At 36.4% G+C, this 26,246-nt stretch overlaps 1 protein-coding gene across 1 annotated transcript in view; it reads right to left on the reverse strand.

Moving 5' to 3' along the window:
- The window catches only part of LOC121410741 (serine hydroxymethyltransferase, mitochondrial-like), a 29,749-nt gene extending 13,025 nt beyond the window's left edge, over positions 1-16,724 (reverse strand). Inside the window, exons 1-4 of the mRNA XM_041603015.1 lie at positions 16,530-16,724; positions 10,955-11,119; positions 4,492-4,571; positions 725-925 (exon numbers count right to left, since the gene is read on the reverse strand). Coding sequence (XP_041458949.1) covers positions 725-925; positions 4,492-4,571; positions 10,955-11,119; positions 16,530-16,568 — 485 coding nt within the window. The 5' untranslated portion in view covers positions 16,569-16,724. The remainder of the gene's footprint in view (positions 1-724; positions 926-4,491; positions 4,572-10,954; positions 11,120-16,529) is intronic.
- Between the last annotated feature and the right edge of the window lie 9,522 nt (positions 16,725-26,246).

The following is a 26,246-nucleotide window of genomic DNA, read 5'->3' on the forward strand; positions in this document are numbered from 1 at the left end:
AGAGCATTATGGTATTATCTTTGGGCATGTATTTATCAAGTTTGGCTTTACCTGACAGGAAGAACATGCAGACACCTGTTCCTCATTACATAATGGTATACGACTGGCATTGATACATGTAGGTCACTTACGAATTGGCTTTATAAAGCCTGTCCAAAGCCTTGGTAATGTTTGAGTATCATCTACCATTTCAATCTTAGTTACGAAAGTATTATGGCTTTTCATTCTATTTTTTCTGCCTTTGATTCCTTGTAAAAATTTGAATTTTTATTTTTCATATTTTGCATACTTTAAATTATGTGTACCTGTAATAGTTTTGGGGGGTTGCATTTTTCTTTTATTGACCATTACAGCAACGATTTTATATCATCAGAAAGCTGCAAAGACCAAGCCTGAATCTTGAAATTTTCAACCCATTCCATGCTTGAGAAATAGTTTCTATATAAATCACAAACTTTATCAAATGAACTACATACAATGTACCTTATACTGTATGTTTCATACACCACACGCCAACATCATTACTATTTTTAAACACGTAAAGCAGTAATCATTTGGAATAATGGAACTTGGAAGTCACTTTTTGGGGTGTTTATGAAGTTTGCTTTCAGCATTAAGATTTTTAACATTTTTAAAAATCATTTTTAATTTGAACCACATATATGGAACAAGTACATGCAAAATTTTAAGTTATGTTCCAACATGCCTAAGCAGTAATACTCACTGTCCACCATGGGGGAGATCCAATCCCATAACCCTGTCATGAGGCTTGAGAAGACCAGTATACACTGCAAAGTTAGCCGGTGAACCGGAGTATGGCTGGACATTCACACCCCACTTCTCTGGGTCAAGGTCAAACAGATCTAGCGCCCTCTCTTGACAAAGAGTTTCCAGCTTGTCAATAACCTGCGTACCTCCATAGTACCTAGAAAATCATGAAGTAAAATATTGAAACGAATGTAAGACTTGTACAAAGATAAAATTGAAAGAGTGGAGTACTTTCTTGGAACTTCAAGTAGAAGATGCCCTATCTCATAATGTGGCAGGAATAACCACATACAGTAATGTATCAAAACATGAAGTAAATGTAATGTACACCTCTCATTTTACATTACATTAGTAGCAATTACCATGTTTACATGCTGCACCAGCTCACGGTGCAGACTCATCTTTTTTTATGCGTGTAAACGCATTTAAGGCTCATGGCAATTTTGCTCTGCCATAATTAGGATCAGACCCGCGGGGCGGTGCAGAAACAACAATTTTTTCCTTGTGTAACCATGAAGTCAAGTCTGCCCCGGCAATTAGTGCACATTTCATGATGTAAATTGTATCCACTGATCTTTGTTTTTGACCTGCAAGCCAAGTCTGATCCGTAAGCTTGGGCAGTGTGTAAACATGACGCAGGATAATCCGGGAGCCGAGTCTGCATCGCCTTTCGGATCTGCATCGCAAGCCTGGGTGCATGTACGTTTATCACCATGACAATCTTTGAAGATCAAGTACATTGTAAGTAATGTATATCATCATCACTGTACTATGAAAGAGTTGAAGAAATATCATATTACACATACATCTGAGGACATCATTTCTAAACCTGAAACCATTTTAGAATTCAGTTCAGCAGCAGGAATTTGACACCAACATCAAATGCCATATATACATGTACTGTACCTGTACTAAAAGGGATGCTCTGGGCTGAAAATATTTATATATAAATTGTCATTTTGTCCACTCACCTCATGATCTAATGTCATTTCCTCTACCATCAGTTGGTCCACTATCCACATCGTCCAATCACCATTTCGTCCAATTACTATTTTGTCCAATACCAATAGCCAGTTGGTTTAATAACCATTTCGTCTATTATCATTAGGTCTTTGGCATTTGGTCTAATTGCAGTTGGTCCACTATCACTTAGTCTAAACCCATTTCGTCTAACAATCATTTGGTCTCATTGCCATTTGGTCTAATCACCAATAGGTCCAATTGCCATCTCGGCCAATCATCATTTCGTCCAATATTCATTTCGTCTACAATCATAAATAGTCTACTACTGTACTAATAGCAGCCCTACATGTTCAGTGCATGTGTATTGCTGACTTGACTCCTGCTGCTCTTGTGAATTGTTATTAATTTACACCTGTTGTTTGGTTTGTTTGGTCAATCTCATATATAATTGTTAACTATTTTAAGCTCCATTATAATAATGATCTTACGCAAGATAATGTACATGTATCTCATCGAACAGGCAATGCCAGCGCGAAGCATGATCTTGTAAAAAATTTATGGTATGGAAGAATTTATATTTTCCACCAGGTCTTCCCCTCACGTTTTACTTCCTTTTCTCCCCCCTCCTTCCCAACTTTTCTCTCCTTTTTTTTTCATTTTTTGTGCCACCAATAACTGTTAGTGTTATTATTATATTACCATTATTCATTACTAATATTACTATTATTATTAATTTTTTTTTTTTTTTTTATTTATTATTATTGCAATTTTATCATTTTTAACCACTCCATTTACCCCTTTTATGTGCGTGATGTGATAGAGGAAAGAGCGGGGGAGGCTGTATTGATGTACCAAATAATTTCATTCCTGGTTGTTGTAATAGACAAAATGACTATTGGACTATTTGGGAACTGGACGAAATGGTGATTAGACTATTTGGTTGTTAGACGAACTGAATATTGGACCTACATGTATTGGGTGGTGGACGAAATGATAATTAGACGAAATAGTATGTAATTGGACGAGTTGATAAGTAGACGATTTGGATATTGGACCAATTGATATTAGCCGAAAATAGCTATTGGAATAAATGAACATTGGACGAACTGATTAATGGACGAGATGGCATTAGCCTAAATGGAATTAGACTAAATGGGTTGTAGAAGAAATGGTTGTGGACAAAATGGTTATAGATGAACCGATGATTAGACGAAATGGCTTTTGGATGAAATGGTGACTAGACGAAATAGGTGGTATATAAGAAATGTTGGACGAAATGGGTGGTAGGTGAAATGTTTGAAAAAATTGCAATAAACAAAATGAAGGCAGACCATGTGGTGAGTGGACGGAATGGCAGTAGACAAATTGGCATTTTACTAAAAAATTCAGAGCAAAATGCTGAAAATTTCATCAAAATCTGATGTCAAAGAGCGGAGTACTGGGTAATGGCATTTTAAAGATTTGCATTATTCTGGTGAAACAGTTCTAGCCATGTCTTCATGAATAATCAGTGAGCAAACTGATGATGTCATATCCCCACTTGTTCTTTTGAATTCTGTTACTGTATATGAAATTAAAGGGGAATGAAACCTTTGGAACAAATAGGCTTGTGTAGAAACAGAAAAATCAAAGAATAAGAATAAAGTTTGAGAAAAATCGGACAAATAATGAGAAAGTTTTGAGCATTTGAATATTGCAATCACTAATGCTATGGAGATCCTCCCATTGGCAATGTGACAAGGATGTGTGATGTCACTGATGAACAACTTTCCCTTTGGTGGACTATGAAATACCCTCAAAATGTATTTTTTGCTTTTTCTTATGATGATATAAACTCTTTATCCATGATGTATTCTTAAAAAATATGTATTACATGCCCTCATGTAGAAAGAACACATGATCTATGGATAGATGTGATAAAAGAGGCAATTCAAGTGAAATATATACTAAAGTAATGGGGAGAGTTGTTCACCAGTGACATCACACATCTTTGTCAAATTGCCAATTTGCTATCTCCATAGCAGTAGTGATCGCAATATTCAAATGCTCATAACTTCCTCATTATTTGTCCGTTTTTTCTCAAACTTTCATTGATCTGTTTCTTTGATTTTTCTGTTTTCACACAAGCTATCTTGTTCCAATGGTTTCATTCTCCTTTACGTTTATTCAAGTTATTTCCTTCAGGGACCAAAAATATTGAAATAACCAAAAAATACTGATTAAGTGCATTAGATATTAATTGCTGCAACTATTACAAGGGAGACAAATCATAATCACATGAAAAAATTATGATTTCCTGTAATAACATAAGAAAAAGGAAAGTGGGGATGTGACATCATCAGCCCATCTAATGAATATTCATGACAACGTGCATATAACTGTTTTCACAATATATTACTGAAGTTTAAAATTCGATAACTTCGCTATTTGCGATCAGATTTTGACGAAATTCTCAGCATTTTGCTCTGTGAATTTTACTTTATTCAGATAAATATTTTCAGCCTGGAGCATCCTTTGAGGATCCGATCTCTGCAGAATAATTAGCATGTACATGTACATGAATGGTACATTTTACATCAGGGTCTTAAATCAGATATTTTCAGTGCAAACCACATAGTGTGGAATACTTGCTTTGAAAGGGATAAACCTAACCTTGAAAACTGCTGGCTTATTTGAACTTCATCATAATTGATATAAAACTGTGGATAGTTTTAGCACTATGCATACACTATACTATTGAATTCAACCTTCAAAGCTCACCTCCTGAATGGGTATCCCTCAGAGTATTTGTTTGTAAGGCATGTTCCAAGACAATCCATAACTGATGAACTCGTAAAATTCTATTTAAAAACAAAAAAATAATTGTAAGTAATGACTAAATTCAAAATAAATAAGTATAAAGCACAATTATGATATCTATCTTTATTTGAATAAAAACAGAAAAATTGGGAGTAATGACACCGACAGCTTGAGGAGTCACAGCTGAATAATGAAATATTGACATAGATAAATCATGAACATTTCAGATTTGTACTGAGACTAGTTATTTTCTTTCAACCAGAGAAATAAGTGGAGGGGTGGGGTGGTCATTATTATATACATGTAACAGAGTATAGTAACATGGTTGGACTCTCTGGCACTGCTCTTTAGGGTTAGTTGGCTCATTGAGGTGTTGAGGGCTGTCGTCTGAAACCGAATCAGGGTAAGAAATTACATGGCCAAGCATTGAATTGTAATTTTTTTTCTTTCTTTTTTTAATTTCCTGTATTTCAATTCAACATGGACATACATAGTACATGTAAGCAGATCCAGGGATGCTTTAGGGAGGTTAGCCCCTCCCTCTCTTCCTTTTTTCATTTTCAGTTAATACTTCAACTAAACACAGGCATGTGGGCATCTACGGTGGGGCCTGAGAAGAGCAAAGCCCCATCCCCTTTTTTGAACCAGGTCATATATCAATCCAGTTTTATGATCACATCAATACTATAGTACATTGACCTTCTTATAAAAAAAAATGTGAATACAGCCAGGCGAGCCAGCCACACTCCAGTTATTTCAGAGCACTACATGTATGTAAAATCTATTCCCTCTCTATTTACTTATTCATTAGCCTTCATCCTTGGCAATAACACCATTGTCTAAAAGTCAAAAACTGGTGTCTTTATATACATGTACATGTAGGGACACAATTGATGTACTATAAGTGAATTGATGAATATTCAAACCAGTAAAAAGTTTTATCAACATATAAATCCAAGAATTTACACTCTTCTTACAATAAGAACTTAAAAAGAAAAAAAATCAGCTTTTTCAATTATGAAAATATGTAAATACAATGAAAATTTCAAGATAAACTTCATTCGTACATGTAGCTGATACAGGTGTAAGTGCAATCACCAATTTTGTAAGAAGAGTGTCAAAAGAAATACCGGTACCAAAGAAAGTTTACCCAAGTCCAAAATTCCTAAAAGTGAAATTCAAACTTTTACAAAAGAATCACTAGATAAACTGGAATATTAGATGATCCTACATAATTTCATACCATGATAATTCACATACATACACCCCAACAGAAATCTAACAATATAGTGTAATGTCAAAATTGGATGTAAAATAATAGTGTTTAGTATATTTTGCGGTATATGCACAAGAGAGTCAATGATGTCACACAATATTAAACTACATGTATTTCTACTGAATTTTACTATAGATATGAAAGAAAAATATTCCTTTTTTGCAGATTTGACAGAAAGGAAATAATTTCATTGTTAGTGTGAAACAATGGCAATTTCAAAAATCACATGAGAAATAAAAAATCATTATTTCACAATATGAGGAAACAAGGTACAGTGTACAGGTAGTTCATATTTCATAAAGAAATTGAAGATAGACTACCGGTATAGTGAGTGGGTGAAATCATCAGTTCCATAATTTGCATACACATGTACCTAACAGGTGGCATATAAAGTAGGCCTATAATGCTATATCTAACTAAGCAAAACTTACAAAATACCAAAGTAACTTTCTTATTTCACATGCAATTGTGATTAAATTTTCTGCATTAGTTAGACCTCCCCAAACTCACTTTTGTTTGGCTAAACTTGCCCTTTAAATCCAAACTATAAGAAATTGTATATTCAGGAGAATGGAAAAAAAAATTCCATGAGAGATACATGTAGTGGGCAAACAGACATAATAACAACAATGATGTGGGGAGAGAGAAAGAGAGAAGGAGAAGGAAACCCATAATTGCATCCAGGTCACTCAATTGAGTCCAACCCATGACCATGCAGGATGGGATGATGGAAATTTCCACGTGCCAGCATACATACAAACCCTGCACAATTCATACAAGGTATAGACCATCTGATTCTATTGTTGATGTTACGAAACAAACCTCTTGGCAGTCACGCATGACTAGTCAGCTTATTTTGTTATTCAAAGTGCACAAACACATGGAATATAGGTCTTCACTTACTGTACATGCATGGACTAGGGAGGCCTACAATGTACATGTTGGTATATTGGGTTATTAGTATCTTACTGCTCCCAACACCCCGACCTACCTATATACTTTTTTGTCTTTATCAAAATTGGGTTTGAGTAGGAATGCCTGCATGCTTATGAAACTGCAAGCCTGCCTGTAAGCATGGACCTTTAACCAGATAAGCCCAAAATCTACATCAGAGCTACCAAGTCTCACGAATTATGCCATTATGCGTGAGACTCAAGCATTATGGACTCTTGTTCATCCCCTCAAATCTCTGTCTCACGCAACTATCACAGCCTATCCCCATACACATTGTACACAAACAATGTCTGTGATCTCACTCAGATTCACAGAAAATCTCACGCATAGCTGGTCTTTGAACTTGGCATCTCTGCTACATACATGTCAGCAACAAGACTACAGTGTCACTATGCGGTGCTGCACCATCCCGAGTTTGCTCAATCTCGAGATTTTAGCCCGATCAGCCCTCTTCGCGATTAATCTCGAGATTCAAGAAACCCCGTCTCCACCATCGCACGAAGAGCGATTCTTGCTCGAGCGAGGCAACAAGCCCGATATTCCGAGCATGCGCACTTTCGATCTTGGAGTTCCAACGGCCCGCGCTTTTGAATAACTTCCCGCGATATGCAATCAAGTCCATGTACTCTTTCGCCGAATTCGACCGTTGTTATGCAACAATCCTCTCAGCTCAGCCACGCTATAATTATAAGCGAGTGAAGTATTCTTCGTTTAATATGATGGCGGACTCCGAGGCAACGACAGAGGGGGAGAGAGAGAAAGGGGAGGAAAAAAATGCTATTTGCTCACATAAGACGACAATGCTGTCAGTATTGTTATTGACTATGACCATCGTCGATAATGAGCGCCTCCCCCATCGGTCTGGTCTCTCCCAAAATCCATTCACGGGGGGCTTGGCACCATCGTTGCTGATTGGGGAATTGATGAACGCTATGATAAAGTTGACTTTCGCATGCGTTCGGTATAATCGCTGTTTATGTTTTTACCAAGGCGGAAATGGAACGCGAATTGCATTATGGACTGAAGGTCATGAATAAATTAACCCGAGTCCAAACCCGAGTGCGTCTGCACCTACGAATTAGCGCGATAATTCGTAAATAGCGCGCTATTTTGCAAATAAACCCGAGTTGACTTGGGATTGCAATCTCGAGATTAATCCTACGAACTAGCGCGATAATTGCGTCTGCATTACAAACAATCTCGAGATTTTTCAGATCGGGATAATTTGCCGGATCAGAAATAGCTGTAATTTGAAAACTCGGGATGGTGCAGACGGCCCTACTGTAATCATGGACCTAGGTCAAGTCCACCTCAGAAAAATGTTGATTTGAATCAATAGAGAAAAATCAGACAAGCACAATGCTGAAAATTTCATCAAAATCGGATATAAAATAAGAAAGTTATGACATTTCAAAGTTTCGCTTATTTTCAACAAAATAGTTATATGAACGAGGCAGTTACATCCAAATGAGAGAGTCGATGATGTCACCCACTCACTATTTCTTTTGTTTTTTATTGTTTGAATTATACAATATTTCAATTTTTATGAATTTGACGGTTAGGACCTCCTTGCCTGAAGCACAAAATGTTAAAATAATGGAATTCCACATGTTCAGAGAGGAATGAAACTTCATTTCACATGACAATGACGAGAAAATTCAAATATTTCATATTTCATATAATGAAATACAAAAGAAATAGTGAGTGATGTCATCAACTCTCTCATTTGGATGTAACTGGCTCGTTCATATAACAATTTTGTTAAAAATAAGCGAAACTTTAAAATGCTATATAACTTTCTTATTTTACATCTGATTTTGATGAAATTTTCAGTGTTATGCTTCTTGAATTTTTCTCTTTTTATTCAAATCAAGTTTTTGTTGGGGTGGACTTGTCCTTTAAGGATGGAGGCCATACAGTGTTTGATCAGCTGTTATTGCATAAGCATGCAGCATGATGCAAAATATACTAGTTGATGTCATGGGGGGGGGGGGCTGGTTCAAGGTTTTCATAATTTTGGTGAGCTGTCAATGGACGTTCAATCTTTGCCAAACAATGACTGTCATCATGATTATGGTCCCAAATATATGACTTGTAAAGAAAGAATCTCGGGTCACAGGTCACACTATTACACTAATAATACTAATAATAAGAACAAGAATTAAAATAATAATAATCAAACAATATAATTTAAAATCAAATAGTCATGGACCACCATTTTCACATAAGATTCATGTTCATACATGTACATGTATTGTAAGCCCCCTAGAGCACACTAAACGGGCCATCAGCCATCCATGGAATTAAATGGATAGGCCTGTTAGTTAATGTACATGTACAATACATTGCTTAGTTAGAGCCCCCCAAAAAAAACAAGGTGGTTCACGAATGAGTCCCACCTATTTCACAATCAACGAAATATGCAATATGATCTTTTTACCTCTAGATGTCCTTTGAACTACTCATCCTCAAGAACACATGTGATATTATCCAATGATTATTTGTACCATGTACAAGTATAAACACAATTGATGCAGATATATAAAGATATATAAGGTTCATTGACCCTAAATGACCTTTGACCATAATCATGTGATCTAAGATGTGTGCAAAACAATCATTTAACTTGATTACCCTTACATGTATGTCTCACTGTAGCTCCATAAACTTTCTTAGTTATGATGCTGATTAAATAAATACCCCAACATGACCAAAGTTCATTGACCCTAAATGACCTTTGACCATGGTCGTGTGACCTTAATCTCGCAGAGGATGTTTAGTAATACTTCATTACCTTTATGTGAAAGTTTCATGAACTAGGTCCATATACATGTACTTTAAAAGTTATGAATGACATTTCAAAAACTTAACCTTAGGTTAAGATTTCGATATTGATTTCCCCCTACATGGTCTACATGTAAGTTCATTTACACTAAATGACTTTTGACCATTGTCAATCTGACTTGAAACCAAGGCAGGATTTTCAGTAATACTTGATTACCCTTATGTCCAAGTTTCATGAACTAGAACCATGAACTATTTATGTTATGATGTCCTTTAAAAAACTAAACCTTCCGCCGTTGGAAAAGCAGCACAGGCAGTATAGTCTCACTGTGCTATGCAGGCGAGATAAAAAAACAAATAAACAAACAAATGCACAACTTTTATGAAAACACAGCATAGGCATTCTGTACTGAGTAGCATGCCCGACATGCACACACTCTTGTACTTTAATATGTGCTAATAATGATCGCTTCCAAAAGAGAAGTTGTGTCTTCACATACATGCTTAAAAGTCAAGTCCACCCTAGGAAAATGCTGACTTAAATAAATAGAGAAAAATCAAGCTAGCATAGTGCTGAAAATTTCATCAAAATCGGATGTAAAATACGAAAGTTATGACATTTTAAAGTTTCGCTTATTTTTCACAAAACAGTGATATGCACAACTTGGTGAGTCAGTCGATGATGTCCATCACTCACTATTTCTTTGTTTTTTATTGTTTTAATACAATATTTCATTTTTAATAGATTTGACAATAAGGACCAACTTGACTGAACCATATAGTATTAAACAATGATAATTCCACAAGTTCAGGAGGAATTAATCGTTGTATCACTTGACAATGAGGAGAAAATTAGAATATTTCATATAATAATATACAAAAGAAATAGTGAGTGGATGATGTCATAGTCTACTCATTTGCATACCAGCCAGGACGTGCATACAACTGTTTTGTGAAATTAAGCTAAACTTTAAAATGTCATAACTTTCTTATTTTACATCCAATTTTGATCAAATTTTCAGTGTTATGCTTGTTGGATTTTTCTCTTCTTATTCACATCAACTTTTTGTTGGGGTGGACTTGTCCTATAAACCAGTTTAACAAGGCAAAGCAGTCGTGAAAACCACATTGTGAGGTGGTTTTCCAAACTGGTTTGGAAAACCACTTAAAGTAAATTCCCAAACTGCTTTGATGGTTTCTAATTCTATTACACGTTACACTGTTTTCAACTAAAACTGGTTTAAGAAAGTACATATAGATGAGAATGGGGTCATATTCTATTTTCATAATGAATTTCTAGTTACATATATATGGAATTAGGTTTTTCTCTTTTTATTCACATCAACTTATGCTGGGGAGACCTTACAGATTTGTTCCAATTTAAAATTCAAGACCTGATCAAGTTCCTACCTCTGAGGCTACGAGTTCAAGTCCTCTGAGTTGCCTATCCTTCTCCTCTGCAATGATGTCTAGTACTTCTGGATCGGTATCCTTGAGCTTCAGGTTGCCTCCCCATGCTGAAGCAGGACTACTCTCAGCTACTCCTGCTGGAAAGGGTTTGGTGGCAGTACTCAACTGAATAAAACACATGAAAATAAAAATGGCATAAAATTCAAAGAGAAAATGTGGTGAGTGGAAGGTAAGAGTATCAGTATTAGGGTCAGCATCTTCAGATATGTTTGAAGTTCAAACCTATCTGAAGATGCTGACCCTAATACTTAACATGAAAATGAACATCCACAGAATTGAGGAGAGTGCTTACTTTTAAATCGCATTCCTTTGTTTTATTTTACTCATACTAAAATTGTGTACATTTTACTCACAAGTTTTCAGTTGTGTGGTATTCTGGAACGGCAAAATGCCAATTCGTCTACTGCCAACTCGTCCACTCACCACATGGTCTACCTTCTTTTAGTCTAATGTCATTCCACTCATCAACATTTCGTCTAACACCCATTTGGTCCAATCAGCAGTCTTATCACCAGTTCGTCTATTACCATTTCATTAGACAAAACGAAAGTAGACCATGTGGTGAGTAGACCAAATGATAGTAAACGAGTTGGCAATTAGACAAATTCGCATTAGAAATTGGCAATAAACCTTCTGAAACACTGTCATAACCTCTGTCATTTCTCCCCACGATGTGACACTGCTATGACTGTCATAATTTGGTATTCTATAAAGATTGTCCTTTTTCTATCAGATCTCTGTAAGTTCCTATCCATCTTTTCACCAACAAACTAATCAAAATCACTGTTAGTTCTGAGTGGGGGCCATCTAATCAATAGGAAGACCGGGAAAATTGGGGGGGGGGGTGAGGCTGACACTGCATGACTGTGTGTATGCACTTAAACATACAGACAAAAAGCTGATGATTTATTTTTGTAGTGGAGAAAAAACAAAAAACACAGAGAAAAAAAAAGAGGAATCGGTATGTACATGTATGGCCTAACTATTTCTAGCATGAAAGATGTTTTTGAAAATAGTCATGGATAATGAGTGAAACTGAAATGCAACAATCTATTTTCTAAACAATATAATTGTTTGCTTTACATACAGTCGGCATGGTATCGAGACATTATGGTTTAAAAAGGGTTCAATGACATTGCTTCGGTGACAATTGCTCTGATGGAAAATCTGTACATTAAACCAAACATAAAATCTAAGATCCAAAACTATATAAACCATAATCCTTTACATCCATCTTTACATTATTATGAACCAAAAACTCTATTACAATGCAGTACACAATACATTAAAAAAATTCTTTAATATATCCCTTTTGTAACCAAAAATACTCATTCCCATATAGTTGTGATTTATTTTTTATTAGTAACTTGGTACAAGAGCACTCAAAACTGTCATTTCAAGCATTTTTTCTGTAGGCCCTCTAATGGCGGAAAGTAAAATGGCAAGAAAATTGTTATTAAAAAATCCCTATTTTTAATTTAATTTATAAAAAAATTACAAGAATTAAATTTACTTCAAATCCAAGTTATATGATGAATAGTTGTACTGACACTGACAGTGTAAAAAAATCAAGCATTTTTCCCCAAGAACAAGAGAAAATAAACTAAAAACGTTGCCTCTTGAGTAAATTTGATTCTTTTAATTATTTATTCTAAATTAAAAATAGAGACTGAAAAATCAAATTTTTCTTGCCACCTGTTTTCTACCAATATAGGGCGTACACAAAAATATGCCCACAATTCAAGTTTTTGAGCACTCTGGTGAATACAAAAATCATTCCCAAGTTACTAATGAAAAATATGTTGTATTTGTATGGAAATTAGTATTTTAATGATTTTCGAAAGTGTGTGTTGTATACTGCATTGGCATACCATAGTCCTACCTGTAGATTCCCCACAGGCAGGATGGTTGCAGTGAGCAAGTGATCTGTACATGTACAGGGACTAAATGGCCAGCCCATACATGTATGTTTATGTACTAAGTTCGGATAAACCAGGGAAGTGGGAGTTGCGGAACAGCCGAAGTAGTCACTGTAAGTTGTTGGGTTTTTTTCCGTTTTGGTGCATTTCAGGCCAAAACGGAATAATAATCTTAGGGTTATATTAGCTAAAAAATCAAAGATCCCCACTGATTTTTTTATGTATTGCAAACCCCCTAAAGTTAATGACGGCTCACAGCTGCACCCTCACTGGCCTCACAAGCCGTCTTTTTTCTTTACTTCCAGTTGGAACTTGGATTTGAACCTCTAGCTGCAGAACGTAAGCGTAAGAATTCTGCACCGCAGTTCAATTTCACAGATTAATACATAGAACAAGATTGCAAAAACAAGGCAAAAAATCAAACTTTTACCTTATTTTTTTCTAAAATGACAGAAAATGCTTAAGATATCGCTGTAACAAATTTTTGCATTAACAATTGATCCTGCAATTGATATTTTCTGATGGAAATATGGGCCTAGTTTGCCGGATTTCAATCTCGTCCACTCCTTCGATCAGATCGTCGACGGCTAGTTCTCAAGGTGCATGAGGTTTACCGTGATAAGAGAGCCGTCGACGATCGATAGTGCATCGATAGAACTTGATGACTGAGCATCAAGATATGAATGAGCATAATACTAGTATTGGAAAGTGCAATGGAACATGCAGTTATGAAGAAAAAAAACACAGCAAACACAAATTTATCACAACAAATCTGCTCAGATTCAATATAAAAAAGCAAACAAATACTTAGATATTACAGGGGCGGATCCAGCCTTCGCCAATAGGGGGGGGCCCGGAATTTTTTTTTCAGCCATATTTTCCCCGATCGGCCACTCGAATATGATATCTGCCGGGATTTTTGGTTTCTTTAAAGGGGTAGTCTTATTAGTCACTTCTTTGCTTTATTCTTAAGAATAAACACAAATATATAATACCATATAATGCGAGCGCGAAGCGCGAGCTATTTTTAGGGGGGGAATCTTATGTACTTTTTTCTAAAAGTTTTGAACATTCTGGGCAATCCTGAAAAAAGATAAGTATGCAAGTGAATAATTATTACGAACGTGAAGCGCGAGCAGAAATGAACTGATGGAAAAGGTACTGTTAAGGACTTGCTTGCAGTTAGCCATGAAGATGTTACATATTTTAAAAAAATCAAATAATGCGAGCGCGAAGCGCGAGCTGAAATTTTTTGACATGTTTACCTAAGGAATGGAAATTCTAAGCACTTTTGTAACTTAACATAATAGGTAGGCCTATATAACTAAACGATTGGTGCGAGCGCGAAGCGTGAGCAAAAAATTTCGTGATTTAGACCTACTGAACGAGACACTCTATTCAAGTTTTGTAAATCATGAAAAGGATGAGGAAGTGGGGATCTTCTTTACATTAATAATGCGAGCGCAGAGCGCGAGCGGAAAATTTTTATATACGTTTTGAGCTGATTGAAAACGTATTTGTTATGGACTGCTTGAACTTAGCCATGAAGACGTTAATTCTATTTCAACATTCAAATGTTGCGAGCGCGAAGCGCGAGCTGAAAATTTTTGACATTTCTACCTGAATAATGGAAATTTTAAGCACTTTTTGTAATCGTGGAAAGACAAAAACTGAACATTATTGATGCGAGCGCGAAGCGCGAGCGGAAAAATTCTGGACACTCTATTCATGTTTTGTAAATCATGAAAAGGTTAAGCTATTGGAAATTTTCACACATTAATAATGCGAGCACAAAGCGCGAGCAGACAATTTTTTTATATTGTTATCTGAAACTGGATAATTATTTGAATGGAGAACAAGCTGCGTATCTGAATAAACGTGTGTTTGAGATATCGACCTAGAATTTGGGTACTCTAAATACCTTTTTTTACCATGAAAATCAATAAAGCGAGCGCAAAGCGCGAGCTAAAAATATATGATATTCAGATCTGAAAAGGGGTCACTTTAAGCTCTGTATTGCAAGCACTTTGTGGAAAAATTGTGAGGTGAAAAAGGATAACAGTTAAAACAGAGCTGATATTTTCAATTATTGTTACTTTGAGTTTAGACATAGGACCGGGATATTCTATAAGGACATTATGTCATCATAAGAAAGTGATGACTATCTTCCTATTTCTCTTCCTAAGCATGAGAGCGCAAAATCTATTAATATTATGGCCTGAAAACTGGACATTTAAAGCACTTTTGTAATTATGCATAATATGCATGAGTTTAAAATCTATCAATGCGAGCGCAAATCGCGAGCAGAAATTTATAATTAATTGTCATCAAATGGTGATTTTAAGTAGTTTGTTTTAGAATTAATATTGAGATATACATAACTCACTAATCAAAATGCAAGCGTGCAGCGCTAGCTGATACGTTTTGACAATCTGACCTAAATAGGGATATTTTGAGAACTTCATGGAATACAGGAAAATAATAGGTAACTGACAAATCAAATATTGTGAGCGCGCAGCGCAAGCAGAAATTGGTAATATTCAGACCATAAAACAGAATTTTTTACACTTTTAAAAAATCAATTTGTAAATAAAACAAAATAATGAAAGTTCAATTTCCCAGCTGAAATATGTTTTGTATATTGACTTCAGAATTTGATATTTTAAGGTCCATATTGAGCAAGATATCACCTAAAAGGCAATGCGAGCGCAAAGCGCGAGCGAAAATTTTATATCCCGACATGAAAGATTTAAAAAAAATTATTTCCAAGTCTTCCCCTTATCTTATTTTATTCACTCATCTTCCTCCTCTTATGCTTGCCTTCCTTCTTTTCTCCTCTCTTTTCCCTTTTTCTTTTTTCCTTTCTTTTCCCCTTTTTTTCTTTTTTTTGCTCCGCCAATAGGGGGGGCCCGGGCCCCTCGGGCCCCCCCTGGATCCGCCTATGGATATTAGGCCTACTCAGTCATATGATGAAGAAAAAAATCACACCAATTATTTCTTACATATTTTTACCGGTACCGTATTGCGGTAATCAAGAATATTTTTACCCGGCGCGCGTCCAGAGTTGTGATGTAATTTGTCACGCACGAGAATAATTGTTTTTCATGGAGGGGTATGTATGCGGCAAGCATGGCAAGTGCGATGCAAAGAAAACGGTTGGAAAACAAAATAATTTTCATTTTTATCAATTCATGTTAATTTAGTTATACCATAGGCCTAGACTCTAGACTACACATTCATAATTTGGAAAGTTTTTCTTGATTGTATTTCATTCAGCTCTAGTCGTGCTAGTTGTCATTTTTAAAGCACTGAATTAAAGGTGTTCAGCAATGATACACCGCCATATGTTTGATAATTCTTGATAAACCTACCTAGGCCTAGACTCTACTCTATATATTTTTTTTTTTTAGTGGAGGGGACATAGCCATAGGCTATAGCCTATGCCTATGGAAGTCTTGATTGCTGACTATGCCTGGCATGGGGGATGGCCTGGCCCTGCGCGGCTGTGCATGCCGGGATGATTTTGGTTTGTCAGACCCAACAAAACACTGAGTTTGAGCTGAGGAAATCAGATTTTTAAAACAAATTCAACTCACCTGACGAGCAGCAACACGATATAACAGCCTGGACATCATTTCCTTTTTTCTTCACGGACAGCAAACGTTATAGATATATATATTTCAATCAAAACTTTCCAAAAATGTGTGGAAAAAAGCGACAGATCGAGCCAGGCAACAACGTTTCTCCCCAACAAGCCAGCGTGTGAACGCAATATGCACGTGTACAGTGCTAGTGCAGTACACAGCAAAAGCTAAGGTCAAAGTTTGAGACGCGCGATTGATTGATCCATATACCGGTATAGCGCGGTGTCAATAGCGAGAGAGGTCTTTTTTGTTGTTATGGAAGGCCAGTAACACCATAAAAATGGGAAGGCGTGGTAAGTTGAGCATAGGGCCCGCATCGGAGCAAACAGTGGCGTAGCTACGGGGGGGGGGGGCACGTGCCCCCCCCCCCAGGTGCCCCCCAGAAAAAATTGGCATAGCGAAAAAAAAAAGGGAGAAAGAAGAAAAGAAAAAATGAAAATAAGAAGAAAAGAAAAGAAGAGAAAAATAATAGGAGGAAGACGAGTGAATGAAATAATGTGATGGGAAGACTTGCAATTAAAAAACAAATCTTTCATGTTACTATATAAAATTTTTGCTTGCGCTTCGCGCCAGAATTGCCTGTTCGATGAGATTCATATCTTGCTCAATAGACTGATATGGAGCAAGTTTTGAAGTCAATTTACAGAACATATTTTAGCTCGGACACCGAGCTTTCATTATTTTTTTTTCATTCACAAATTTAAGTGGTCTGAAAAATGTCCGTTTTATGGTCTACATATTTTCTACGTGTATTTCATAATGTTCCATTAAACAAATGTATTCAGAATGCCCAGATTCTAGGTCTAAATCTAAAACATGTGCTATAGCCTGCATGTTCTTTATTATAAAATGTACTTATATTATCCAGTTTCACATCAGAATATCAATAATTGTCTGCTCACGCTTCACGATCGCATTATTAATGATACCCAACTGACTATATCCTGATTTACAAAATATGAATTGAGTGTCCCGCTTTTAGGTATAAAATCTCAATTTTCTTCCTCTCGCGCTTCGCGCTCGCATCTTTGTTTAGTTACATACCTATAACATTTATTAATACAAAAATTACTAATTTTTAGGTCGGAATGTCAAAAAAAATTGCTTGCGCTTCGCGCTCGCATTATTGAAATATATTGACGTTCGCAGTAACCATCTAGTTACATACAAATCTTGTTCAGGATCACACATAACATTGCCCAGAAAATTAAATTTTCAGGAAAAAATACATGAAGTTAAAAAAAAAATCGCTCGTGCTTCGCCCTCGCACTTCTCATAAGGCTTATGAGATTATTTCATGTTTATGTTGTTTTATAAGAATTAAACTAATGACTGATATAGGTGAAGATAATCTTCTGGCCCCGTCCCCTATTGGCGAAAGTCGGATCCGCCCTTGTGACACATACACACACACCGGAAAAATAGCCGGTGCCCCCCTGAAAAAACAAGGACCCCCCAGTACCCCCCCCCCGGGAAAAAAATCCTAGCTAAGCCACTGGACTGGGGGCAAATTGAGCCCGGGGGGGGCACTCGGTATATAATGGGTATGTGCCGCGGAGGGGACCCCCATTTTTACACTCAAATTTAGCATTTTGGTCTTATTGAGAAAAAAGAACAAGGAAAGCCGCTCCAAGGCATAGCATTTTCTTCTTATCAAGAAAAAGGGGAAGAAAGAAATCCGCTCCAAAGCTTCGCATATTTTTTCGTTACGCCGTTCCGGTCGCATTGATCTGCTACAATGAGCGACCGCAGAGCGCTGTCCGACCTTCGCCTCTGCGCGAGCGCACCCGGCCGAGGCCGCGCTTGCTGCATCATGCACGCATGCCCGTTCCATAGGGATGCATACGCACCATAGAGATATGTATACATGATACGCACGTACTCACACGCTGGCTATCCGTTCCAAGTACCCTCGTTTTCACAAACTTTTTTGTTCCGAAGCCCGTTCCGAGGACCTTCCTTTTTAAAACAAGCTCGCTCCAAGGCCCCCGTTTTTTGTCTCGCCCGCGGCACACCCCTACCACTTTTTTGTCGAGTGCCCCCAGGAAGTTGAGCCACTACCCCCAGGTCAATAAAGAATGAGTCAGACATTGTGATAGTGTCATGTATTGATGGCCCATTACATAACCTTTATCCCCACCACATTGTTTTCAACTTTGAAACAAAAAGTACCTTTTGAGAGGGAAAAATACAAATTTCAGTCAAAAAAGTAAAGAAGGGTGTGAAAAAGATTAGTGCTTTTTACCCACACATCTAATTATAATAAAGAAATACGAACAATATTGTTAGCCCAGGTATGGATTATCAGTCTTGTCATAGTCTTTTACATAATGGATGCATAATTATATAAGAAATGTGTGGATGTGAAAATATCGGACTGGGGGTAATTTGAGCCAGCCAACATTTGGCAAGTTCAGCCATGGTAATTTTTATGTTAATGTATAATTAAAGAAACAAACTAAAAAAGCCATTGATATGCAGGCAGAAAGGAGTGAATTCACATTACAGTTCGTTTACTTTCAGAGGATGTTAATATTTATAGAGAATTAACAAGTGAAAAGACTTTTTGTAGTTTTGTGGCACAACTTACCCCATGGATGGTCAGATGGGGCAAGTTGTTGACATCGTTTTTTTCAAAGGTGACACTGACTTTCAGTGAGTGTGGGGGTCGTGAAAGTTATTTATAGGTATTTCCTAAGAATTAGATTTAATTTATGTCGGTGAATTGAAATGAAATTATCAATAATTGAACAAAGTCGACATGCGGCATGAATATGCCGGCAGCGAATATAAAGTACTAATAAACAGTGATAAAATAATATACATGTAGGATAAAGAGCTCGTCAGTGGCGTTAATCCGGTTAGAGCAGCATAAAGGCCACGAGGCGCCAGACCTGGGAGCGAATTCGTCGGCTTGTCGGACATTAATCCGACATGTCCTGTTTTATCCGACTGTTACCAGAGTAAAAGTGGTTCTCAGCCAATCAAAATGAAGGAAAGTTGTCACAGCTGACAACTAGTCTGATAGAAATGTTGATGAAACGCTCCCCAGGGGGTCGTTTCACGATATCAAGGACTTGTCGGGCGTTTTATCCGACAGTTACCATAGTAACAGTGCTTTTCAGTCAACCAAAATCAAGGAAAGTTGTCAGATCCGACAACTTGTCGGACGAAATTGTTGATGAAACGCTCCCCAGGGGAGCATTTCATTAAATGATTTGTCGGAAGTTTTATCCGACAATGCCCATTTTATCCGACAATTTCCATATAGTAAAAGTATACCCAGTTGTTGTGTGTCCGGACGATCAATTTTAGAAAGTCATTTGGAAAAAATTGCAAGGGAAGTTTTATCAATTTTTAGTACAAAATGTTAGGAAATATTCTAAAGAACAAAATAGAAGATGATTACAATATTATTAGTATTGAATTCATATTTTTAGTTGTAATCCAGACAAAAAAGAAAGCTTCAAAAAGATAAACTGTCCGGACACCCGACCCCCCATCCTACTTCTCAGTCAATCAAAGTCATTGTAAATTGCCAGATTTGACAACTTGTCAGACGAAAAAGTTGATGAATGCTCTAGGGAGCGTTTCATCAACATTTCTGTCCGACAAGTTGTCAGGCCTGACGTTCCTTGATTTTGTGTGTGAAAATGGCGTTTTCTTGCATCTAAAACACCACTATTTTTGGTATAGAGGTCGTTGCCAAATTAACCCCCATGAACATTTGTAAAATTAAGTTGCATTTTTCTGCAATGTAAGGCCAGTTAACAACACAGATATACAAAGAATTGGGGACCTTGGAATAAGCACTGTTTAGTGTTAGCCTAATACTTTTATTATGAACAGCTTGTCACTGATACTCATTGGCAAATCTCAGTCAAATATGATGAACTGGCAGAAGAGACGCCTTGGATGTTTCTGTACAAATCCCTGTGACATTTGTTCGCCCAACCCCCCCCCCCCCTACCCCCAAAAAGAAATAATGATAATAATAATAAAAATAATAAATGAAATAAATACATAGAAAAAGAATAAAATAAAGCTACAAGTTTTTTAAAAAAGATAAGATTTAATTTTTTTTGGGGGGGGGAGTTGCAACCCCCCAACTCCCCTCTAGATCCGCTTCTGACTTGTCGGATCAAAATGTCCGACAAGTCCTTTCATGAAACGCCCCCCAGAACTTGTCGGATAAAACGTCCGACAAGCCCTTTCATGAAACGCTCTCAACCCGTAGGGGAAGGTGGGGTAAGTTGAGCATATAGGGGCAAGTTGAGCCACCAGCCCCATGCAGGCCAATAATGAATGAATCAGATACTGTGGTGGTGTCATGTATTGATGACCCATTGCATGACCCCTAACCTCACCACATTGTTTTCAACTTTGAAACAAAAAGTACCTTTTTAGAGGGTAAAATACAAATTTCAGCTAAAAAAGTAAAAGGGGTGTAGAATAGATAAGAGTGCTCTTACACACAAACATCTTTTAAATATAATAAAGACATAAGAACAAAATATTTATATTCATATTTATATTTATTTTTTCATTTATTCATATTTCTCTCAAATTGGACCAAAGTTAGCTGGAAATATTATCCCTGTAGAAAATTCGTTTAAGGACTTTTTGGACAAACAAAATGATAATTCAATATTTCTTACTCCAGTTCATAGAGAAGAATTACTTGAGATTGTATTTAATTTGAAAGCAGGAAAGACACCCGGATATGATGGCATTACAAATAAAGTATTGAAAAACATTATACATTCTCTTGCTGATCCCCTGCTTCATATATTTAATTTATCATTGCAGCTTGGCCAGGTCCCAAAGAAGATGAAAATAGCTAAAGTTATACCCATTTTCAAGAAGGGGGACCAATTAATTACTAGTAATTATCGCCCAATATCTTTGTTAACTTCGTTCTCAAAAATTCTTGAAAGGATCATTTATAAAAGGACAGTTGCTTTCCTTAAGAAATATAGTATTATACGTGATAACCAATTTGGTTTTAGAGAAAAACATAATACAACTCATGCTATATTGACATTAATAAATAAAATATCTACTTCTTTTGATAATTCTGATCATACTGTAGGATTATTCCTTGACTTCTCAAAAGCGTTTGACACAATAGATCATGAAATACTGTTATGTAAGCTATCAAATTACGGTATCAGAGGGACAGCTTTACAATGGTTTAGGAGTTATCTTACTGATTGAATTCAGTTTGTTACAGTAAATGAATCAGAATCTCCAACAAGGCCAGTTTCCTGTGGAATTCCACAAGGTAGTATTCTTGGCCCCTTGTTATTTATACTTTATGTTAATGATATGAAAAATTCATCTCATGTTCTCTCATTCATTCTCTTTGCTGATGATTCCAATATTTTCTATACACACCATGATCCACATGTACTTGTGAGCACTATGAATACAGAATTTAAAAAAGTAACAAACTGGATTAAAGCCAACAAATTGTCACTGAATCTGCAAAAAACTAATTATATGCTTTTAGTCATTCATTGAAACATCTACCGCATCAAATACTTTTAGATAATACTGAAATCAAAGAAGTGCAAACAACAAAATTTTTAGGTCTTACTATTGATAACAAGCTTACGTGGAATGCTCATATCAACAATACTTGCAAAACTGTGTCAAGAAATATTGGAGTCATCAATAAGCTTAAATACGTTCTACCAGCACAGGCGCTATCCATGTTGTATTGTGCATTAATTCTACCATATCTTAATTATGGAATTCTGGCATGGGGTAATGCCTCTCAAACGAGACTAAATAAAGTCTTGCTACTTCAGAAAAAAGTACTGAGAATAATATGCAATATGTCCTTTAGAGCTCATACGGGTCCTTATGACTGGCGGGTGGACCCCCCCGCTTGCAACTATTCCAATTCATGTATCAGCTGGATAGAAATAGTGTACCTAATGTCCTACAAAAGAAATTTATGAGAAACAATACTTTACATTCATATAATACGAGACAATCAAATGACTATCACTTACCTAAAAGTAAAACAGTATTTTCTAGCAAAACTGTATTTTTCACAGGACCAAAACTCTGGAATTCTCTGGACAGAGAAATGAAAGAGGCAGCTAATCTTATACGATTTAAATTACTCATCAAAAAATTTCTCCTGAATTCTTATTGATTCAATCTAATATTTGTGAACTTCATACTTATCCACGGTAGTATTGATTATTTTTTTAAGTCAATATTTAATTTTGTATATAGTGTAAATACATTTGTGTTACAGTGTTTATATCTATATAATTTTATAGAATTTTGCTGATTATTTTACTCTATTTGTATCATATTACCCTTGTATAAAGTTTTGATAGGGGGTCTACATTTTACAAGCTCTGCTTTTTAGTAGGCCCCTCCACTTTTTTCATTTCATTGCTACGTTTCAATCCTGCATATGTTATGCATTTTTTTTTCATTGTAAACATGATTACGAAATGTACTTTGATGATTGTGGAATATGAATATATCAATAAATAAATAAATAAATAAATATTGTTAGTCCAGGTATGGATCTTCATTCTTGTCCTAGTCTACATGATGGATGCATATGAAATGTGTGGAAGCGAAATTATCGCATAACGTTCGGACTGGGGTAAGTTGAGCCAGCCAACATGGGGCAAGTTGAGCCATGGTAATAATACAAACAAACTTGAAAAGGCCGTCAATATGCAGGCAGAAAGGAGAAAATTTACATGACTGTTCTTTTCCTTGTATAGGATGTTAGTATATGGAGAATTAGCAAGCGAAAAGACTTTAAATAAAAAAATAATTGACATGCTGGTTCTTCCCCCATACATAGTTTTTGGTGGCTCAACTTACCTCAGAAGGTGACTCAACTTTCATCTCTTTTTTCAAATGTGACAATGAATTTCAGTGTGGGGGTAGAACGTTATACATGTATAGGTGAAAAATATTTCAGAAGACTTAGATTTTAAGGCAAGGTACTTATTTCTACAAGATTATTAATCATATATTCTAACATGCACAACTTACCCCGCCTTCCCTTTCCAAGTAGTCGACCCAAGTTCAGCTAGCTAGCGCGCTTAGCTTCCCGAACGCGCCGCGCCCTGCATAATTGGAGTGATGGTCACGCGCATGTAAAACAGCAAACAAAATCGGTAGCCGATTTATCATGCTGTCATTTTTTTAATCAAGCTTAAGTTTAGATGGATTAGATCTAGGCACTAGATCTTTATCACTTGGAATAGGCCTATTAATTGTGGAAATTATAGGTAGCCCCCGAGCCCCGGCTACATCACATCATATCTATCTGCTCATGCAGATCCATCGCATTAAATTCAGCACAAAACGATCATGGATGGTGTCTATGTCAAAGAAGAACAAAATGGGGAAGCTATTGGAAGCAGAGATGATGATCACTTTAGTGTTATCGATGACGAACTCAAAGACTGTCATCAGTTGTTACACAAACATGGAACTCAGAGAAAAGGAGGGATCAGGAAAATTGGTAAGTATCTAGGCCTAGTTCAAGCTAAGAATAAGATATAGAATCTAGATCTATAAGGTTAGGTCCAACGTGCGGGCCAACGTGTTCAATCCTTTAAAGGCTTTACTTTGCAATTTCCCCAAAATAAAAATAAGCTTGGTCATTTCGCTCCATCGCCGCAATTTATGTATTCCTCACAATTTATTATTTTTTTTGGGGGGGACACAAAAAATACAGAATATTAGATCTAGGCCTATCTGTTTTATTTAAAGTACAAATTCTAAATAATCTAAATAAAATTTATATGCATACCTTATATAGTATGGGCCCTATAATAACCATCTAGGCCTATTCCAAATAAAAAAATGACATTAATTGGGCTTATATACATCTAGTTCTAGATCTGTAAGAATTTAGTCTGTCACACAATTAGTGACTGATCGGGGGCGCCTCGTAGGAAATGTGAAAATTTGGACATAATAGAAAAAGAGTGCATCGAACTTTGACTGTTGCTTGTCAGTCCTCACCACTGGTCAATCCGAGTTCGGATTTGTTCCTGTCAATTTTAGTGTGGGGATTTTTTTTTATTTTGTTCTCCTTTAAAAATAATAATTTCAGCGTGGTATATAAGGAAAACCGTCCATCATGTCCATGTACTTCGAAAGCTAGACATGCTATACTCTAGCATGTCTAGGAGGCCAAGATCTATACGGGAATATATTCCAAAAACTTTTGATTAAATAGGCCTATGTTAAAGGCACTAGCACCGATATGTAATCTAAAAAAAATCGAGTTTGTTCTGCATGTCCTTTGCACTTTATAGCAAAACGATGTGCTCTCTTTTTCAGTGGGGTGGGGCAAGGGTTGGGTAAATATATCACAATATGTGATTGCAAATGTGTCAACAAAAATGTAGGTCTTTATCTCAAAACGAGTATTGATTAACATGTTTGTGTGACTGTCAGTTTTAAGAGAAAATTAGCATTTTGGTCGTGTCCAAACCATATAAGATTCTACTCCTAAAAATGAAGCAATCGAGCATTCACACCCCTTCCCTTTCATGCTATTGCCATTTTGGTTCGAAAGATTCCGACATCAACTATCTACCGAAAGAAGAGCTACACCGATTGGCGGCCCCCGTTTGGAAATCCTGGAGAAAGCGTTTTAAGAACACAAGGCAGAGAAAGGCTGGAACATTTGCGGTAAGTTATTTTCCTTAGTATTTTAAAAAAAATCTTAATATTCTATCAAAAAATGCTTCCCCGTAATTCTTGAAATGGCTTTCATATATCTTTTCTTTCCTTTCCTTTTTTTTTACCTCTTTTCATCCCCCGTTTTCCTTTTTTCCCATTTTCACTAGTTTACAATTTTGATTTTATTTTCTCCTTTTTAGGTCAGTTCATTGTTAAAAAAATTGAATCAAAATTTTCTCTGCTCTTAAGAAAGTACGAAAAAGAAAACAACAACTCTTTGGATCTAAATCGAAGGGGAACTATAGCCTTAGGTCATTTTGCATGCACTAGCTGGTAAACTCAATATGGTCGAAAGGTTCTGTTTGATTGTCGCCCTCTATGGATCGTGTTTACAGTCCTTCCGCCGTTTTACCCTCAATGCAGAATGCGATTGTATCAAGCGGAGCAGACGACAATGACAAAATGCTTTCCATTAAATCAATACTATACGAGTGAAACTGAAGTCGTATTACTCATGAATCTTTCGATAACATTTTACTCCTACTGTTTAACGGATTTGTTGGCAAACAATGACGTTACGAATGCCAATATTAGCAAAGAAATTAGAGCAAAGGAGAGAGAGAGAGAGCAATCAATGTGAAAATTGCAATTAGGCCGTTCATTCTTTCCCAAATTGTCGGATGGACGGTCCATCTTGAACAGAATATAATTTATTTATAGTCCCCTCCCCCCTCCCCTCCACGAAATGAAAAATGGAAAAGACAATAATCCAAGTTGACGATAATTATCTCCTCCGACGATCAGAAGGTTCGAAAGAAAAGACAGACTTTCTATACGGCATCATTCATTGTTCTGATTGTCACCTTAATAACATCCATGCTACATCCTTCATTATCATGGTATCGATCTAAACATCAGACATGTCAGATAAGAAGATTCATAACAAAACGATTGATGCATTTTCACTATGTGAGCCTGGCTATTCAA

Source organism: Lytechinus variegatus, chromosome 3 (genome assembly GCF_018143015.1).
Source record: "Lytechinus variegatus isolate NC3 chromosome 3, Lvar_3.0, whole genome shotgun sequence".
NCBI lineage: Eukaryota > Metazoa > Echinodermata > Echinoidea > Temnopleuroida > Toxopneustidae > Lytechinus > Lytechinus variegatus.